The 18,238-nt window shown below is 42.0% G+C and overlaps 1 protein-coding gene across 33 annotated transcripts in view; it reads left to right on the plus strand.

Moving 5' to 3' along the window:
• ANK2 (ankyrin 2) overlaps nt 1–18,238 on the plus strand; it is a 1,630,948-nt gene that overhangs the window by 1,501,621 nt on the left and 111,089 nt on the right. For all 33 annotated transcript variants that reach the window (XM_069241684.1, XM_069241892.1, XM_069241902.1 and 30 more), the window contains 2 exons: nt 6,801–6,947; nt 17,861–18,143. In XM_069241684.1, the coding sequence (XP_069097785.1) occupies nt 6,801–6,947; nt 17,861–18,143 (430 nt within the window). The remainder of the gene's footprint in view (nt 1–6,800; nt 6,948–17,860; nt 18,144–18,238) is intronic.

An 18,238-nucleotide genomic window follows, 5' to 3' on the forward strand; every position in this document is an offset into this window, starting at 1 on the left:
TGTGCCAGTTGAGTGCAAGCCAATTCCATCATGTTTAAAGGAGTGAACACAAGCACTTTACCACTAGTTAGCAGTGGTAAAGTGTGCAGAGTCCTAAGACCAGCAAAAACAAGTTCAGCAAAATAGGAAGAGTGAAGGCAAAATGTTTGGGATGAGGCCTTCCTAAAACTGACAGCTCGAACACTGTCAATATCAAAGAGCCTTCAGCATCTCATGGAAGGATCGTTCAAGTGGTGTTTGTCCAGAAAGATGGAGGGTACTATGTAGGGAACTTGCAAGATATAGTGGATGAGATGAAGCTGTATTTAAGCGACAGAGAACAAGAGGAGTTCAGTAGAAGAAGAAGAGTCCTGCAGCAGGGAGATGGTCATACCCTGATGTGTAAATTGTCAGACGGAAACAATCCAGAGCCGATCTAAGTGGAATCAAGAGAGAAGTATCCTTGAAAGAGGAGGGTTTTCAGTTCAGTCTTGATTAAAGGGAGGGAGATATAGGTTAAAAGATCTGAAATCTGGAGGCAAGGGTTTCCAGAGACTGGTAGAGCTACCCAAAAAAGGATTGTGCCATTGTGTGTTCCTTCTTGAAAGTTGAGAGTTCAAGAAGCAGTGTGTTAGCCTTACATGAAGATCTAGCCCCACCTCATTTCTTTAGGGAAGCTGGCAGGCACCCTGAAATGGAGGTCCATAGGGCATTGTGAATGATATAGTCCATGTTTTCTATATTTATATAAAACTCTTGCTTCAGTAGCAAGCTGTCATACTGTTAGAAGTACTGGTGAAATGTGGTGAAGATTTGTTTCTGGCAACATGCCAGAAACAAACCTTGCTGCAGGATGGAACACTGCCATCATGGGAGTGAGATGCAATTTGGGAAGACTGATCAGAAAAGATTTGCAGTAGTCAGTCCTTAAAAGCACCAGTGTTTGGAGAAGTGCAGAGAGATCTTATTCACAGATTAAACCAAGTACCTCAGAGCAGTTGCAGATTAAACCCTGCATGTCTGACGAGGGTATTGATCTGTATCTGGAGGTTATTTTGTCAAAAACGATTCACAGCAATTTGGAGCAGTCAGCAATGACAGGATTGCAGACTAGGATGCTAATCGAGTCAGTCCATGGTATTAGTAGTGACTTGAAAGAGTAGATAAAGAGAATTCCTGTTTTGCATGTATTGAGTTTTAAATGAACAGCAATCCAGTCCTGTACAGATTTGAGAGTGATGTCATTGGTGATGTCATTTGAGATGTCATTTAACATGTCATGAATGATGTAAATATGCAAGGCCCTGAGAGAGCATGGTGGGTGCAAGTTATGATTAGCTCAGTAAACCATAACTGGTGAATTTCAATAGACTTTTGTTTTTTAAATGTTACTTTTTATCTCATTAAAGCACCTATGTATATTGTCACCTCAACCTTTGTTTTTTTCAGTGAATATATACATACATATATTGCTATCAATTCCCCCTTTTATTATTGTTTACATATGAAACTCTCAATCATGCACATCTATTAGGTTCAATGAATTCTTTTAATACCTACTTTTATCCTCCTGTGATGGTGAATGCCCTAATGTGGCAATGATCAATACACTGATCTCAGTCTTTAGCATACTTATCTATGTGGGTGAGCCACAACCAGAGACAAGGAGCATTTTGTCTTGTTAGCTACTGCTACTGGGAAACAGAAAAATCATTCAATCATATTTGTACTGCCTTTCTGTTAGAATAAGGTTGGACATCCTACAATAGAGTGCTTGTCTTTGTGCACTAGCAGTTGCTACCATGATTACACCATAAATTACATCACCTGTGGGGTGGAAAGCAAATACTACTTCACCCCTCTTCCTCATGACCATTCTTATCAATTTGCATGCATGTCAAGCACTAACAGTGTATTTTATAGTACATGTGCAAAAGCTCTATTTTTTTAAATTAGAAAACAAATTACAAAACTACAGCTCTGCGGTTCAGAGGACAGCCACACAAAGAGAGAACTAAGGGCCAGATTTAGATATTGGTGGACAGGTTAGTCTTTCACAACAGTGTTGGATTTTCAATCCGCCGAACTCTAAATTCCATTATATTCTATGGAAATGACATTGAGGCAGACAGGAAATCCATCACCGTTGTGACGGAGTAACCCATCAGCCGAAATCTAAATCAGGCCCTAAGTGGCCAAACATGAAAGCTATAATAGTCAATGAATGTGTCAAATGAAGCTGAAATTGCTACCTGCTGAATGTCCCTCTTGTCACACACACCATCCAGAATGCAACATGTGCCTACTTGTAAGTCCCTCAATCAGAGGATGCAGAAAAATCAGAAACTGTTTATTGGCCAAGAAAGTTATTGCCAATCTGGTCCCTCAACCAGAGGATACAGAAAAATACAGAGAAATCTGATACTGTTTATTTTTATTAGCCAAGAAAGTTATTGCTAATAGGGTCCATCTACTTAGGGAACCAACAGAGGATGTTGGCCTCTAACTAGGTATCAAACATTGTGATGAATTAATCATTGAGAGGCAATCCATGTTCCCTTCAAGGGGACTTTCACTTCCCTATTCAAATCCAGAGTATACAGACTAGCACACTAGGACAAGGACTGATCCTGGAAAAATAAATAAAATTGTGATCTTTGGGAGAAAGGCCCTTGACAGAAGAAGACTGAATCCAACTGTCCTTGCATACTAAAACTCAGCTAACCTAACCATCTCACACATATTATAGACATGACATAAGAAAAGTATATTTGCCTACAGCACCTAAAGAGGATTTCCTTCCGGTGTTTCCGACCATGCAGCCAGCTCAGCCCTCATAATTGTATGAATATCCCAAGATGGAAATTGTAATCTGCGCCTTAGCCTGGCTAGTGTAAGCCACTCAAGATGAAAGGATGTATGTGTTTACCTTCATGATACCAGGCCATGGCTCTTTGAAATTCCTAATAGGATCCAGCTGAAACTTGAAAGAGCTGTGACTGCAACTTCTAGTGGCCAAGAACACAGAAACACTACAATGAAACCCTCAGAACAACTTCCAGTACTTTATGGCAACTTGATGATACAATTAGGTGATACCTCCAAATATATCGCTCTCCTCTCTGGAGTAAACCGTTCAGGCCAGTCAATTGAAGCAGTGTCCAATTGAAGAATCAGCCAAGGAGTAAAATTGTTGAAAGAACTAAGGACCACTTACATGTACTTTTTTTTGTAACTGGACCGACAAGCCTCTTCTTTTGCTGCGCAGACCCAGAACCTCAATCTTCTTTGTGCTTTAGGGTAAAGAGGGTCATGAGAAGTCCAGAATCTGGCAGAGTGCTTGAACATTTCAGAGAGTAGGCTCTGGAGACCACCCCATTAACCCAGATATCAGAGACACTTACCTTCCACTCAGATGCTCAGAAAATAATATATCTGCCCCTCCCACTAAATTAGCTTCAACTGAGAAAGGCAATCAACTTCACAGTTAGGAGGGCTGAACCAAGGATGCACATTGTGCACATTCCTATGCCAGATCATTGACCATGTGTTCAACCACTGTATTAAAACAGTGTTTAAGAAAGAGAGAAACCTGCATGAATGCCATTTCCATGACTGAGCCTGCTGTCAGGATTTGAATGGAAGAAATTGTCTAGGGTTTTCTGCAAAGTGTTTAACCAGTACCCCATAAGAATGGGGCAAAAACACCTTTTTGACCCAGACCTCGGAGTTTTAGGAGCATAGGCATATGATGGAACAGACCTCCAAGACCTTATGAAAAATTATCACCTGGCTAAAACTGATGGTAAGGATATGAATGCAGAAGTTTTTATTCTTTCAAGGAGATATCTGAGGATAATTGGATTTCCATTTCCATTATTTCCAGAATAGGCCCAGAGTCAGTGCTGGTCTCCAGAGGCAACAGAAGTGCTTCAAATATTTTAGAAAGCATTGAATGTTGCATATATTGTGTGGTGAAGTATGTTTTAAAGAAGATTCTGTTTTTATCCATTTTTGTGTCATATCCTTAGGGTGTTACAGGGCATTGTGAATTGTAGTTGTATTCCCCGCATGATACACCTTTGGTTAGTTGCCTCACAAATGAAGCAAAGAAGCTGAAGACCAATAGAGGAGGTGGTTAATAACAGTTAAAGGCATCCCTCTGTGTTGCACAATGAGAAGTGAAGGGAGCTTCAGCCTCGAACAAACCTGGGTTTTCTATCAGGTGAGCTGATTCAAATGAGGACTCTCCATTAAAGACATTCTTGCCTATGCAGTCCTTTACTCTGCCTTAAAGCAGCTATTGCACAAGAACATAGACATAGTGCGAGAGACACAGATAGGCACAAAGGCAAACAAAGAATCTATGGACATCAGCATCCTATTTTTTGTGTTTTTTGATTGATGCATGCTCTGCTCCAGTCCCCCTTTGAAGCTGGTGGGCCATTAATAATTCTTCATTTCCTCATTGTTCTTCCGCCCGTTATACAATTTGAGACATTATTCACAGCAAATAGTGACCACACATTGGGAAGCAAAAGAGCTTGGCTAGCAGGCCTTAAAATATATACATGTATATGTATATCGGATTTGTATAGTGCAAACTTAGCTGAAAGACAGAGAATAGCTGCACACAGACAAAGGCAAAGGTACAGTCAACGTTGGATTGGAGAATAGTTAGGAACTTTGAATGGAAGTAGACTTTTATTTTTTAGACCAAAAGAAGTCCCTCGCCAGCTGTCATAAACCTAAAATCAGCATGTGAACCGGAAGCACCTGAATACCCATACCACAGCAATTTCATAAGGGAGGCTGAAAACTCCAATGTGTGAAGCAGCTGTCCAGTCCTCTTCACCTGTGGTTCACAGTTTGGATAGAAACCTGTTTCCCAGGGGCAGATTTGTTGCAGGCTCTTTAGGATACTGATTAAACAATGTAGTCCAGATGCCAACCACTATTATGATCCACATGCCATCAGCTCCTCCAGTGTTACTCCACACAGAACCTAAGATTGTGATGCAGCTGGGGCGGGGGGGTTTATATGACTGTGACATATTTACAGCAAGAAATTGTCTTAATAAATTCCTGGTTTAAGTCCACCAATAGTTTGGTTATATGCCCATGACGTACTACCCACTTTGTAAGAATGGAGGTCCTCACTCGCTCTATTTTCCACAAAGTTCAACCCTGGATCTGGATAACAAATTAGTACAGATTAAAACCCTTTGACTATTCTTTGATTATGAAGAGAGACTCAGCTCCTCCTTACTCATATACAATCCATGTCACCCAAAGTCTTTAGTAGGGAAAACATGATTGTGTCAATTCTCTAGGAAAAAGGAGAATGACGATAGAGTTGTTTGAATGTTTTTCTTTCTCAGCAGCATTAGTCAAAGAGGCAAGCAGGTGACTTTCTTTAAATGTGTGTGTGCTTCAAAGAACAAAGTACTGATAAGGAAGAGGAAGGAAGTGGTAACTGTGTATGGATCTATTAATTGGATATTACATTGAGCAAGCTGGAACTACTACAAGTATATTTTGTAATCTGGTACATTCTTTAGAGTTGCTTACATTATTTTCAAATCAAAGTAGGTTAAATCACAGGACTTTGTGAAACCTTTAGTGGCCAGCTCATTCATAATTCCTTAGCACAGAACAAATAGTGTTCAGTGTTTAATATAATATTGTTAACATCATGATCAATTTAAAAAAAAAAAAAAGTGATGAAAACATACACATTTTTCAAACTGCCTCATCTATGCGTTTATTTTCATAATACAATTTAACAATTTAACATTTCTTTTTTAAAGTTGTTAGTAGTTGATTTCTCATAGACTTTGAAAAATGATGCAAACAGATTATCCTATTTATAACATGGAAGTCTGGTTTTAGAATATGGTTTAAATTTCATGCAAACTTGTCACGATTCTGTTATGCAGTTCATTAGCACAAAGCAGTGAGTGGTTTTTATAGCTCATGAATGTGAATTGCAATGCCTGATAAAAATTTGAGGTGAAGAAGCGGTTGGAAATGTTATTTTACTGGTTCTGCCCTGCACACTACGACCCACCAGTTTTATATCTGGAACATTGACTAAACAGTCATACAATTATGAGCTTTAAATTAAGAGAGTCCTGTGGGCTACTTTTTATTATCACTATGCTCCCCAGACTGTAAAAGGGTATTAGTTACAGGTGTAGTTCCATGACAGTTAATGAAAATTCAAATTTACATTTCTAGTTCTACTTGAGGGGGTGATGTTCTTAACCTGTGTGTACAGTATTGCCAACAATGTTTATACATGTCCTGATTTGTGCATACTCTTCACAACCTTCTGCTGAACTTTTTGTGTACGGAGTTGTTTGTGTACCTAAGTTTGTAAACAGATTGTGATGTGTTCCTGTATTTGTGCTGTTTGAAATTGCATTCAATTTTGTCCTGATTTTGGCCAGTCTGGCTGTGGCCTTTGAATTTTGGAAACCTCATGTCAAGTTTGTAAACAGAATGTGATGTGTTCCTGTATTTGTGCTGATTGAAATTTCATTCAATTTTTTTCCTGATTTAATGGCCAGTCTGGCTGTGGCCTTTGAATTTTGGAAACCTCATGTCTTAGCATGCGTAATGGACTTATTGATCAACTTAGATGAGAAAAGACCACAGGGAGGCTGCTTGTGTTGCTGATACCTAGGCACTCAAATCTGTCCTCCAACAGTGTCTACTCAAGTTCTGTTTGGTTGTTTGATTAGTATTATTCTGTTTTTGCTTGATTTAGCAAACACTATTTTTCACTCTTGTAAGTTTATTTTTTTATTTTTTTACAGATACTGGCATTATTCATTTTCTCACCAAAATTAACCGCATGGATATTGTTCACCTAATGGAGACCTGCACTACGTCGCCTGCCTTAGATCACGTTAACCACACCTATGGTGAATTAGAGCAAACAATTGCACTGGATCATAGTGAAGGTAAAGAATGCCAGACCACATAATTCCTTTCTTCAAAGGCAGGATACCCCAAATGGGTATCCAAATTGGTTATTTTGTCTACTGATGCTCTTGCTGAATACAGTAGAGAAAGAAATACCCAGATTTATTAGAGTTATAGTCATAATTAAGTTGAAAACGTACTTCAAAAGAAACCCAGTTTTGTATCCTTCATAACTTTGCGATCATTTGAGAAAATTGTACCACGTTGCAGGACAGAGCATTTAAACCTTGACAACTTATGTATTCCAAATTAGGTGGGAATTGGTCTGCTGGTTCAATTTTAAGTGATCCCATAAATTTTGACTTTTCAAAATCCCATTCATTTTTTCATATTTAGAAACCTCTGAAGAAATATCACCAAATATGAATGGCATTTCAGCTATCCATTATTTAGCATGTTTTCTTGTTTTTGTGAATTTTCATCCAGTAGTTCACGAGATGTGAGCAAAAATGCTACTGTGCATCCATGATCACTGTGTATTTTGCAAATTGTTTGCAATCTCCGGATAGAAGTGGAGAATACGTTTTTTTTTAAATATGTGCCATGTGCATCTGTAATGAACTTTCATTTTGCTCTTCTTTGAAATGTTTGCAAACATCAGAAGTACAAAGAAACAAAACAAACAAGAAGGTTTAACATGAGAACTGTGCTGAATGATGATGAATGATGCATAAGTGGGCAGGATTTAGCCTGGTAGATCTTTACCAGGCTTGTCATACTGATTAAGAAGAGGTTGGAAACTGGGACTTCTCCACCACTGGCCTTGCCTTGCCAGGACGGGGAGAGCTACAATACCGCCTGGTAAAACTATGTATCTTTCGCTGGCAAATGGACAGGTTGGAGTATTTATTCCTGCCCCTTTTTCATACAAACACTCCCAGCAGTGGGTTCACTTTTTACACCAAACATGCTTGCCTTAAGGGCTCTGGAGGGCTATTTCTGCCCCAATCTCAAACCACCTTGGCAGCTCAGGGTATCTGTCAGCTGTGTGGGTGGCTATCTCCCTCCTTCCCTCCATACCTGATGTAAAGGTAGTATATTACATTCTCCTACTGACTTCTCCAAGGTTGACAGGGCTACAAACAAGGCCCACGGGGCAGCCAACACTTGCACTGCTACCCTCTTTGGATTTGGAAAGAGGGCAGCAAGATGGATGATAACTGTTCTGCTCTCCCATGTCCTCATAAAAACATGAGGTAAAGGAACATGGCCCGGGTTATAGGTGTCCCACCGGCCTGCTTGCATAAGTGTGAACAGGCCAGCAACTATGAGCTGTCTTGCTTGGTGAAGGAAGGCTGTGGCAGCTCATAATTTTGCCACTGGCCTATTGTCACTTTGCAGACGGGCCAGCAGGACAACTATGAACAACTATGGCCTTCCTTCGCTTAACTGTGGCATCCTTTCTTTATATTTTTTGTCTTATAGTGTAGAAGGAACGGGGCAACTAGCTGTGTAGGCATTTGCTACTCTGGCCGTGTTTGCAGGTCCCCTCATCCTTGGGCAAGACAAGGTGACATAGGGTGCCAAATATGCAACACTCCTTCCCACACGCACACCCTTGGGCAAGAAGGGGGACATACAACAAAAAATGTTTTTTTCTTTTAATCTTTCCCAAAGTGGGAAAACATTGGAACAGATTTTAATTAGTAAAGGCCTCTCAAGTCCCTGTCTTTGGGCAAGGCTGGAGGTGCACCATAAAACATCCCTCCGCCCCTTTCGGGGTTGAATAAAACAACACTAGTGGTCTATTTTTTAAATCACTTCTGATGTTTGTGAACTTCAAGAGAAATTAAAAAGAAAATTCTCCCTTTCGCCTACATGCCCTTTATCATTCTCCACACTCCAGACAATCAGCCATTCATATGCCTTCCAACAGTTATGCTGCTCAGTTTTCTACCTAGCTGTCCTGTTCTATGCAGGAGATGAGTGTTGGCCTTTCTTCTAGCACAGCTGTCTACCACAGGACACCACAATGCAGTCTTTAACAAACTCAGACCCTTGCCTTGCATTTTTCATCTTTATTTTGGGAGCGAGCAGAACTAGTTCTCCTTGCTCTGAAATATATCGTTTACCTCCCACTTTCATCCAACACCATTTCTGAAACTTCATCTGATCCATGGCCTCAGCACAACAGGGCTTCTTTCTCGGTTCTCTATGCTGCAAGAACTGGAAATAGCATACTTCTTTGTCCAGTCCTTCATCACTGCAACACCTGGAATACTACTCCATCTTCATATGGTTGCCATCTGCTCTGGTTTCCTTTATTTAGTGGCCCTTCTGATATATTCTTGTTGCTTCCACATCAAATTAAGACATGTTAAGCAAACCCAGTACCTACAGAAAGGAGTCACCTTTAGGTCTGGTAGCCTCAGTAGGAGGAGAAAGTGACACTGTTGCATCCAGCAGTTGATACACACCCACCATGAGACAAGTGCAACACAACCTTCGAACGACAACACACCTGCATGCATGCTTCCACCATCAGGAACCTACCATTCTAAAACCACACATCTACACATACACTCATATAGCCAACATCCTATGCTCATCATATGACCACGTTCAAATATCAGACACCAACTCAACCACTACATGGTCACGGACTTTTCATTATTAACCAGCACATCCACATTCAAGGGCCCAAACTCACACCATCCGCCCTCACACCTTGAATTGCATGGCCATCATGCAGCCACTGCTTCACATACAGCCAGGCACCCACCATCACTTATGACCACATACCCATTATCATACACCCACAAACCCACCAGACACCCAACATCAGATGACCACATAACCACTCTCAGACACCCACATAACTTCCATATAATGACACACACACCAACATAATGCCACACACCCACCAACATACTACACGCAGGCACCATCTTACTCCCGCACATCTACTTTCATACAGCCACACAGCTATTCTTATATGTCCTCCCAACTAGTATCATGCACTAGTACAGCCAACATTCAACAGCTACCTACCCAGCATCACTTAAGGCCACACATTTAAGGCTGTCTGAACAGTTTTTGGCTATGTATTTATGAACGACTGAAGAAATATGGTCCGGAGTGTCCAGTGTACCAAACAAAAAACCCTACTAACCCCAATAAGTTCCCTTGCAAAAGATGCCCCTATTGGTAATACACTACAAAAGGTATTCCATACCTAAGTAGATTATTCTAAGGAAATAGTATGTCCTCTAGTTATCACATTACTGTTAAAATATTTGTTAGACCCCTACCGCACTCAACGTAGTGGTATGCTTTCTCTTCGGGTCTTATTCTGGTCCCAACAAAACAGGATGGGCTCAACCATTTTCCAGGGAGCATTTTGGATATTTCCCAAACCGGAATCTCCAAAAAATAAAAATACCCCAAACAACCAAGGTATCCCTTAAATCATGGTTGCTAGGGTATGGTTAAAAAGGTTGTATGTAGGGGGTAAGGATACAATGGTCCTGGTACCCTAATAACTGGTTGATGTGTTTCATCACCAAGGTCAAAGGCCTTTCGGGTCCAGGGCTCTCACAGGACATAATCTCTTCCCTATGGTATCGCAACTAACACTTAAAAAGTTATAAAGTTATACAAAACATGCAACCACTCATGCATGTATAATGAGTTATTATTCACATAAATACGGTAGAGAAAAACTATTGTAATAATGGTAGTCAGAGTGATGTCGCAGGAGCACATAATACAAACATATTTGCTGTCACCACTCAACCCAGGTTTCCATGCATTCAGGCAGAGGAATCTTTTAGAAAACATGATAACATGGTCAAAAGACCAGATGGCCTTGCCTACATAGTGTCATCACAAAATACACTGCAAAGCACACACAGTGAAATCAGTGTTCCATCAGGCTCTAGTGCATTAAATGAGAAAACAGGGACTTACCCAACAAGGGAATCCGCTACTACCAAATGAGAGGAGGAGACAACATGTCCCTGTAGTTACACACTACAGTGATTTGTAGGTAAGACATCAAATGGGGGAGGTGTCAGGGTCCTGTTTTAATTACAAATAGCAAAGATAAAGTGGGGAAAATAGTTAGAGCAATGTAGGAGATTATCTGGAAAACTGGGCGTTTTTCAGCCCTGAAAGAATCACTTACTTTGTTAAGGGTCACATGCTAGCAGTGCAACTACTGAAATTTCCGCTCTCCACCTAGCTCCTCAGCCCTGTGGTGCAGAGTTCACAGTTTACGTGTGCCTTGTTGATCACTTAAGGCCTGTGTGCATGTGTGGTAAAGTTATGATGTCATAACCTTGTACGCCACTAGAGGCTCATGGGAAGTGTAGATCCCAAATCTTGAGCCTTACTCTAAGGAGTTTCATTGATACCAGAGTTTCCAGTAGCTGCCATGGAAATTCTCACCACATATATTGTGCATGTTTTAAGAGATGGTAGTGCCCGTTCAATAACTAAGATTAATAACTATTATATATAGATCTGCACATACGCATACCCATAACTCTAGTCACACCCAGTAAAGTATGATAAATGCATCGTGGGTACCTCATTGGCTATAGAAGACTTAGGCCCTCATTATGACTTTGGCGGTCTTTTTAGAAGGCAGCTGAAGCCACAGGTACCAGAAGACCGCCAGTGCTGGTGGTCATCGACCACCATATTAAGAGTACTCTAGGATTTCCTCCACAGTTTGGGTGGAAATCCTCCAGTAGTTGTGCTGGTGGTCGGAGGTGCATGGGCGGTTTCACCTGTAATACAGTTCCACCTGTAATACGGCCTGGCAGTGTGCTGATGGTGGGGCGCAGCCGGCGGTGGAAGAACCTTTTCCCATTCCCTGCCAAACGACCTCCTCGACGAACAAGGTAAGTCGATTGTCTGACAGGGGAGGAGGGTGAGAGAGTGGGGGGTGTGTGAGTGGGTGCTGTCTGCATGTGTGAATGCGTGTGTGTATGAGTGTTTGAATGCATGTTTGAATGCGTGTGTGTATGGGTGTCTGAATGCATGTATGATTGTTGAAGTGAATGCATGTTGGAATGTTTGTGTGAATGCGAGTATGGATGCGTGTGAGTGAATGTGAGTATGGATGCGTGTGAGTGAATGTGAGTATGGATGCATGTGAGTGAATGCGAGTATGGATACGTGTTAGTGAATGCAAGTATGGATGCGTGTGAGTGAATGCATGTATGCATGCGTGTGAGTAAATGCGAGTATGGATGCATGTGAGTGAATGCGAGTATGGATGTGTGTGAGTGAATGCATGTATGGATGTGTGTGAGTGAATGCATGTATGGATGCATGTGAGTGAATGCGTGTATGGATGCGTGTATGTAAGTGTTGGTGAATGAGTGCATGCGGGGTGCATGTGGGTGTGAGTGTGCTTGTGTATGTATGCGGGGAGGGAGGGTGGGGGTAGGTGGAGTTGGGTGCTGTACTGGTGGGCGGGTGGGGGTTCTGGCATGGAAGGGGGTGGGGGTTCTGGTGTGAAAGGGGGGTGGGGGATATTGGGATTGCAGGAGGAAGTTGGGAGGAGTTGTCTGCCGGTGACACGAAAGAAATTTCCTGTCACAAGTAGCCTTTCCGCCAGGGTTTTCGTGGCGGTGCTACTGCCACAGAAACCCTGGTGGAAAGAGGACTTGTGATGCCGCTGCTGGTCTTCAGTGGACCGCTGGGTCGGAGATGCTAATCTCTGGCCCGGCTGTCCAACTGCCCTGGCAGTATAAGCAGGGATGTGGCAGGTTGGCAGAGGCCAACCCACCACTAATCTGGCGGTCTTTCACCACCGGCCCATCGGCGGTGAGACCGCCACCATGGCCCTGGAGGTCTTTGGACCGCCAGGGTCATAATGAGGACCTTAGTGCCTGATTTAGATCTTGGGGGTGTTACTGCTAAGCCACATCTAAAGCAGACGGAAAATGACTGTCAAGCTAACTGTGTTCCACCCGCCATACTTAGATGTTACAGTTCTGCAAGCAGACTGAATGGTGATGGATTGCTGATGGAGGGAGACAATGGTAAAACCCAATGGACTTTGTACAATGGCAGGGGCTTTGGAATAGAGGTATCTGACATGCACACACTGTCCCTTAGCCACATGTGTGCCCCTGCACTACACAACACACCACGTACACACAATAACCTATTGCCATTCCAAAACAACACAACCCGTACAATGCCAAAACACACACATTGACATACAACCATGACACAACATACACACACCATTGACACTACACACACACACGACACAACGACAACACAGGAGCACAACTACACACATCACAACGTCTGCCAAACAACATTCACCTGAATGTGTCACATGGCAACACAACGTACACAACAACATTGGCCTACATACAACTGACACACATACAGACACAACCACACCACGCACTCCAGCTGCCTCCACCTCATACAACCAATCCACACACACACACATAAATTTACTGACTCACATACACAACAGATAGCACATACCTACCCGCACAGGTCTCCTGCAATGCACACACATGGACACAGTTGCCTAGTGTGACTGTACTGCCATTGTGGTGTCAACATTCATTTTGCACTGAATGATTACACAACAATGACAGTTGTATGTTAGTGCGATATGTGTGATATGGCGGTGTGTCCCCAGCTATATCTGACACAATTGCCAATCTGACATATGCATGTCACAATGATTTAAAAAATGACTGTGCCATATATAGGTCTGCAGTGGTCCCGACCTCCCGTGCAGCGCCCATCCAACATACCTTGGCAATGCAGTGTCCCTCCCTTTGAGTCCAGCGACAAGGTGGGGGGTTCTCCGTGGGTAGGTAGCAGCAGGGACAACAGGTGCTGTCCAGTCATGTCCAGTCGAAAACAGGTGGAATGGGAAAAATGGTGAGCTTTCACCCTCTTTTCCACCCAATCCGCCAACTCAAACATGAAGGTCAGACCACCACCTTTTCCTTGGCACTATGGCACATCCAAATCTGCACGGCGAAACAGATGTCTGGGGTCTCACCATCAGCCACTTTTCCCTATGCCGATGTCAATGCGGGAAGTGTTTTTTTGACAGAGACCACGGTTTGAATGCAGGCTTTTGTCCATGGGAACAACAACATTTAAATACGGTTGGCATACCATCACGTCGGCGGACGGGTATTGGGTCGAAAAGTCAATGGCGGGACCGTTACCACCAAGATCTAAACCAGGCCCTTATTCTAACATTTGTAAGAATACCCTAGTGTTAGTATTAGATGGTTGCATAGTGTGTAATCCCCAGGAGGATAACAAAATATGTAATGAGAAGCCCCGTTTGATGCCCGTGGTTGAAACATTTTGCAATATTTGGTCGACATATTATTGACTCGTGCATAGATTCAAGTCGATATCAATGCCTAGAATGTTGTTGCAAGATTGGAAGGATGAGAAAAGGTAATTTTGCTCCATGTTCCTCACTGTAAGAAATGGAGAGAGTTTCGATCTTTCCATGTTACGGACCAACCCTAAGTATCTGAAGCTAAAAGTGTGGGCTTTAAAAAAATGGCATCCATTGTAAGTGTGATATAAGTCATAGTTGTGCCAGATTGATAACGTGGATCATGCTCTGTGCCCTCCATGCCCCTACTAAGTGCTGTTAGAACATCCAGAATGACTCTGGGCCTGATTTAGAGTTTTGCATACGGGTAACGTGATAATACGATGTCCATAGGACATAATGGAATTGTAATAAGGTGGATGGGATATCTGTCACGTTTGTGACGGAGTAACACCACCCCCCAAATGCTAAATCAGGCCCTCAGTGTGTAACAACCAATGTGAACTCAATGGGGTCACTGATGGTAATCTGGAATGGGATGGTGTAATTAACACTGTGATGTTATGATAGTAAGTTAAGTTGATTCTTAACCTCATGGCCTCATCATCATTGAGGCCATGCTTGTGGGTTCCCAGTCTGTATACTCTTCATTGTCCTCTCTCAAACAGAGTCCCTGTCATGTTGTCTCTGAACATTATGCTTTCGGTGATGATCTATTAGATATCTTTATGCTCCTTTTCTATAACATGTGCTGTCAATTTCGTGGAAGATCTCTGGCAGCAAATATTGCTGCAATGTTCACTGATCTTGATTAAATTTTTTCTTGAAGTAACCCCTATATAGAGCAACTTACATGAACATTCAGTCAAATAAATAACATTGATGCAATTACATTTCATGTGCGTCTGTTGTTCCCAGGGAGTAGGAAGGTCTAGATTTAAGACCTTTGTGTGAGCTGTCAGTGAGCATACTGAGCACTGTCCTCATGGATAATGACCCATAACTGTGGGAAGGTCCAGTGTAGGCATGGTGCACCTGGTCTTTTGACCAAGGTGTCATATTTTCTTAAAGACTCCTTTGCATGAATGCATGGAAACCTGAGTTGATTGGTGGCAGCACTGTGCATGATATATCAAGAACACCATAAGTGAGTTTTGTATGCTGATGTTATGTACTCTTGTGACATCACTCTGGCTACCATTATTATTATGCATTTTTCCCATTTTAAAGCTAAGGCCTAAAACACTGCATTTTAGGCAAATAATAACTCATTATGCATACATGAGTTTGTTGTATGTTTTGTATGTCTTGTTAAGTCTTGGTAACAATATCCTAGGTCAGAGTTTATCTCATGATGAAAGGCCTGGACCTGAGAGGCCCTTGATCTTGGGGCTGAAACATGTCGACCAGTTATCAGAGTAGCAGGACCACTATATAATTACCCCCTTCATAGAACCTTTTTAACCATACCCAAGCAACTGCGATCAAAGGGATGCCTTGGTTGTTTGAGATATTTTTAGTTTCTGAAGATCCTGGCTTGGGAAAGTGCTCCCTGGAATTTGTTTGAGCCAATTCTGTTTTTTATGGACCAGAACAAGACCCGATGATGAAGCTTGCCGCTAGGTTGAGTGTTTGAGGGTCTAACAAAGAAAAATCATGTTCTCTTTGCCAGCAGGGTAATAACCAGCAGACATACTATTTCATCAGAGTAATCTAGTTAGACTAAATAACTCACTGACCCATGCAGGTTTCTCTGCCATGGATGTTGGTCTCTGTACAGCATTCACAAACTGTTAAACTCATGGACTCTTGTTGGGTCCCCTGTCGTAGTTTGCAGGCTCTCACTTACAGTCTACCTGCAGAGTTTAAGGACTACACTTGGGTGTGCTGTTAAGACAACGGGCCTCATTTACAAGCCCTTTGCACTACCGCTGTGTCTGTTTTTTTTGTTTGTTTTTTAAGCATCTGTGGTTCTAGCAGTGAACTACACTGCTTCATATTTACAAACTGACACATTGTCTTATTTTTGCCTGTAGTTTCATTTGCCTGTAGTTTCATTTATCCCTTCATTCTTACATTGTATTTTTCTGATCTCATTTCCCTACTCTCCGTGTGCTATCTTCCCCTGCTGACTCACAGTCGCTCGTCCTGTGTATTAGTACATGGGCCTACACAGTCCTCAAGAAAGGTCTGTGCTCAGGGTCACAGTAAGCACTTACAAAGGAATACCTTTTATTTTAAAGACTGAAGATGAGAGAGGATTCAGTTACTGAGGAAAGTTTGGAGCCCATTCTGTTTTAGGCTGTATCTTGCAGCCACCTCTTGATTTTATTTCCTTACTACAAGCAAGTTCAGGCAGCAGACCTCCCTTATAATGAAGCTATATACTTGTACCACAGTTTTTCTCTGGAAGTTATGTGGAATTATATTAGGTGGGTGTCAATAGCAGGGTTCTTTTCAGTAAGCAGTTCATATTAACGTACAAAGGAGAGTGAAGGTGGAATTTATTATATATTAACTTGGAACAACAAGGTGGAGAACTCCATGTTGATACCCACCCCATTTTACTTTGCTATTTCTGTTTGATGCCCTATTAGTCCCAAATAAACTGATCCCTTGGGCAGTTTTACAGGTATTGTCCTTCCTCACCTTCACCCACCTCAGTCAGGGCCCTACTCGTTCAAATGTATGAACTAAAAACATGGCTTACTCCCTCCCTCTTGCCTTAACTCTTTTCTCCCCTTAATACATCTGAGTAAAAGAAAACCTGCTGTCTTTCCACTCTTCTCCCTCTTTATTACCAGTCACCACACAAATATAAAAAATTCTGGGGCCAGTCTGTCCTCTCCCACCTTCTTCTAACAATGTCACACAGAGGGCCGTGCTCCATTAGTAATTCAAGAGAGACCAGAGCTTCTGCCATGCTGTCAGAGCCAGAGAAACAGGGAAAGGAATCTGTATCTGCTGCATGTCTGTGGTATTCGCAGAAGGGGTGATTGATGTCTTTGATGCCAAGACATCACCCACCATTTGCCACATGTTCTTGTGTAGTAATGTGCAACTGTCTCTGTGTGAACAAACGGAAGCACCATCAAAGTATGTGGCAGGTCGTCGTAGTTGTTTGCAAGATTGATACATTGTGACAAAAAAAGCCCTTTCACATATCAGAGAGGGAAAAGGCAAATTGCACAGTGTGGTAGCTCGTATAGCCCTCAGTGATCTATTGGTAACAAACATAAAAAATAGATTTTACAAAAATGGATACAATTCTCAAACCTTTGCAACCATAACTCATTCAACAAATTAGTCAGCAGTCATTCATATGATGGTTTCTTGTTTCCAAGAAACTCCTTAAAAGAAGTGGGAGTATGATTCAGACCCAGTTAACATTACTTGCCGCTTGTTGACGCTGATAGCATGCTATTAAGTCATAGTTCTTTTTTTCGTCCAGCCCACACTTTCCAGGACTAACCATCTAAATGATGTATGTCTAAATTTTATATAAGCATTTTTATAGTGCATTTGAGTATAATGGGCTTTCACACCTTTGTTCACAATAAAAGTAGTGTTTAAGCTTATTGTTTTCTTTTTGTTCTCCCACAGGATTTTCTGCACTCCAGGAAGACTTGCACAGCCCGAGAGAGAGGAGCAAAGGCGATCACACATCCTCTAAAGACTATGAGACATCTGATTGCCCTCCCCTTGTCTCAGAGGAGGACATGTCTGTCAGTTACTCATCATTTCAGGATAGCACTCAAAGGACAGAGGCAGACATGTCAGTCTCTGAACTCCTCCGACAAGTACAGAAGGAGAAAGTGGAAGCCGAGTACTCAGGAAAGCAACACGTCTTGTCAGAAAGTTCATCCAACGACCCGAGGGAATACTTGTAAGCCTTCAAGTTAAATTTGTGTTTGATTTTTTTTTCTCAAAGTTGTTTTAAACTGAGTCCCATATTTATGCTTTTTGCCGAAAAACTGCACT

Source organism: Pleurodeles waltl, chromosome 1_2 (genome assembly GCF_031143425.1).
Source record: "Pleurodeles waltl isolate 20211129_DDA chromosome 1_2, aPleWal1.hap1.20221129, whole genome shotgun sequence".
Classification (NCBI taxonomy): domain Eukaryota; kingdom Metazoa; phylum Chordata; class Amphibia; order Caudata; family Salamandridae; genus Pleurodeles; species Pleurodeles waltl.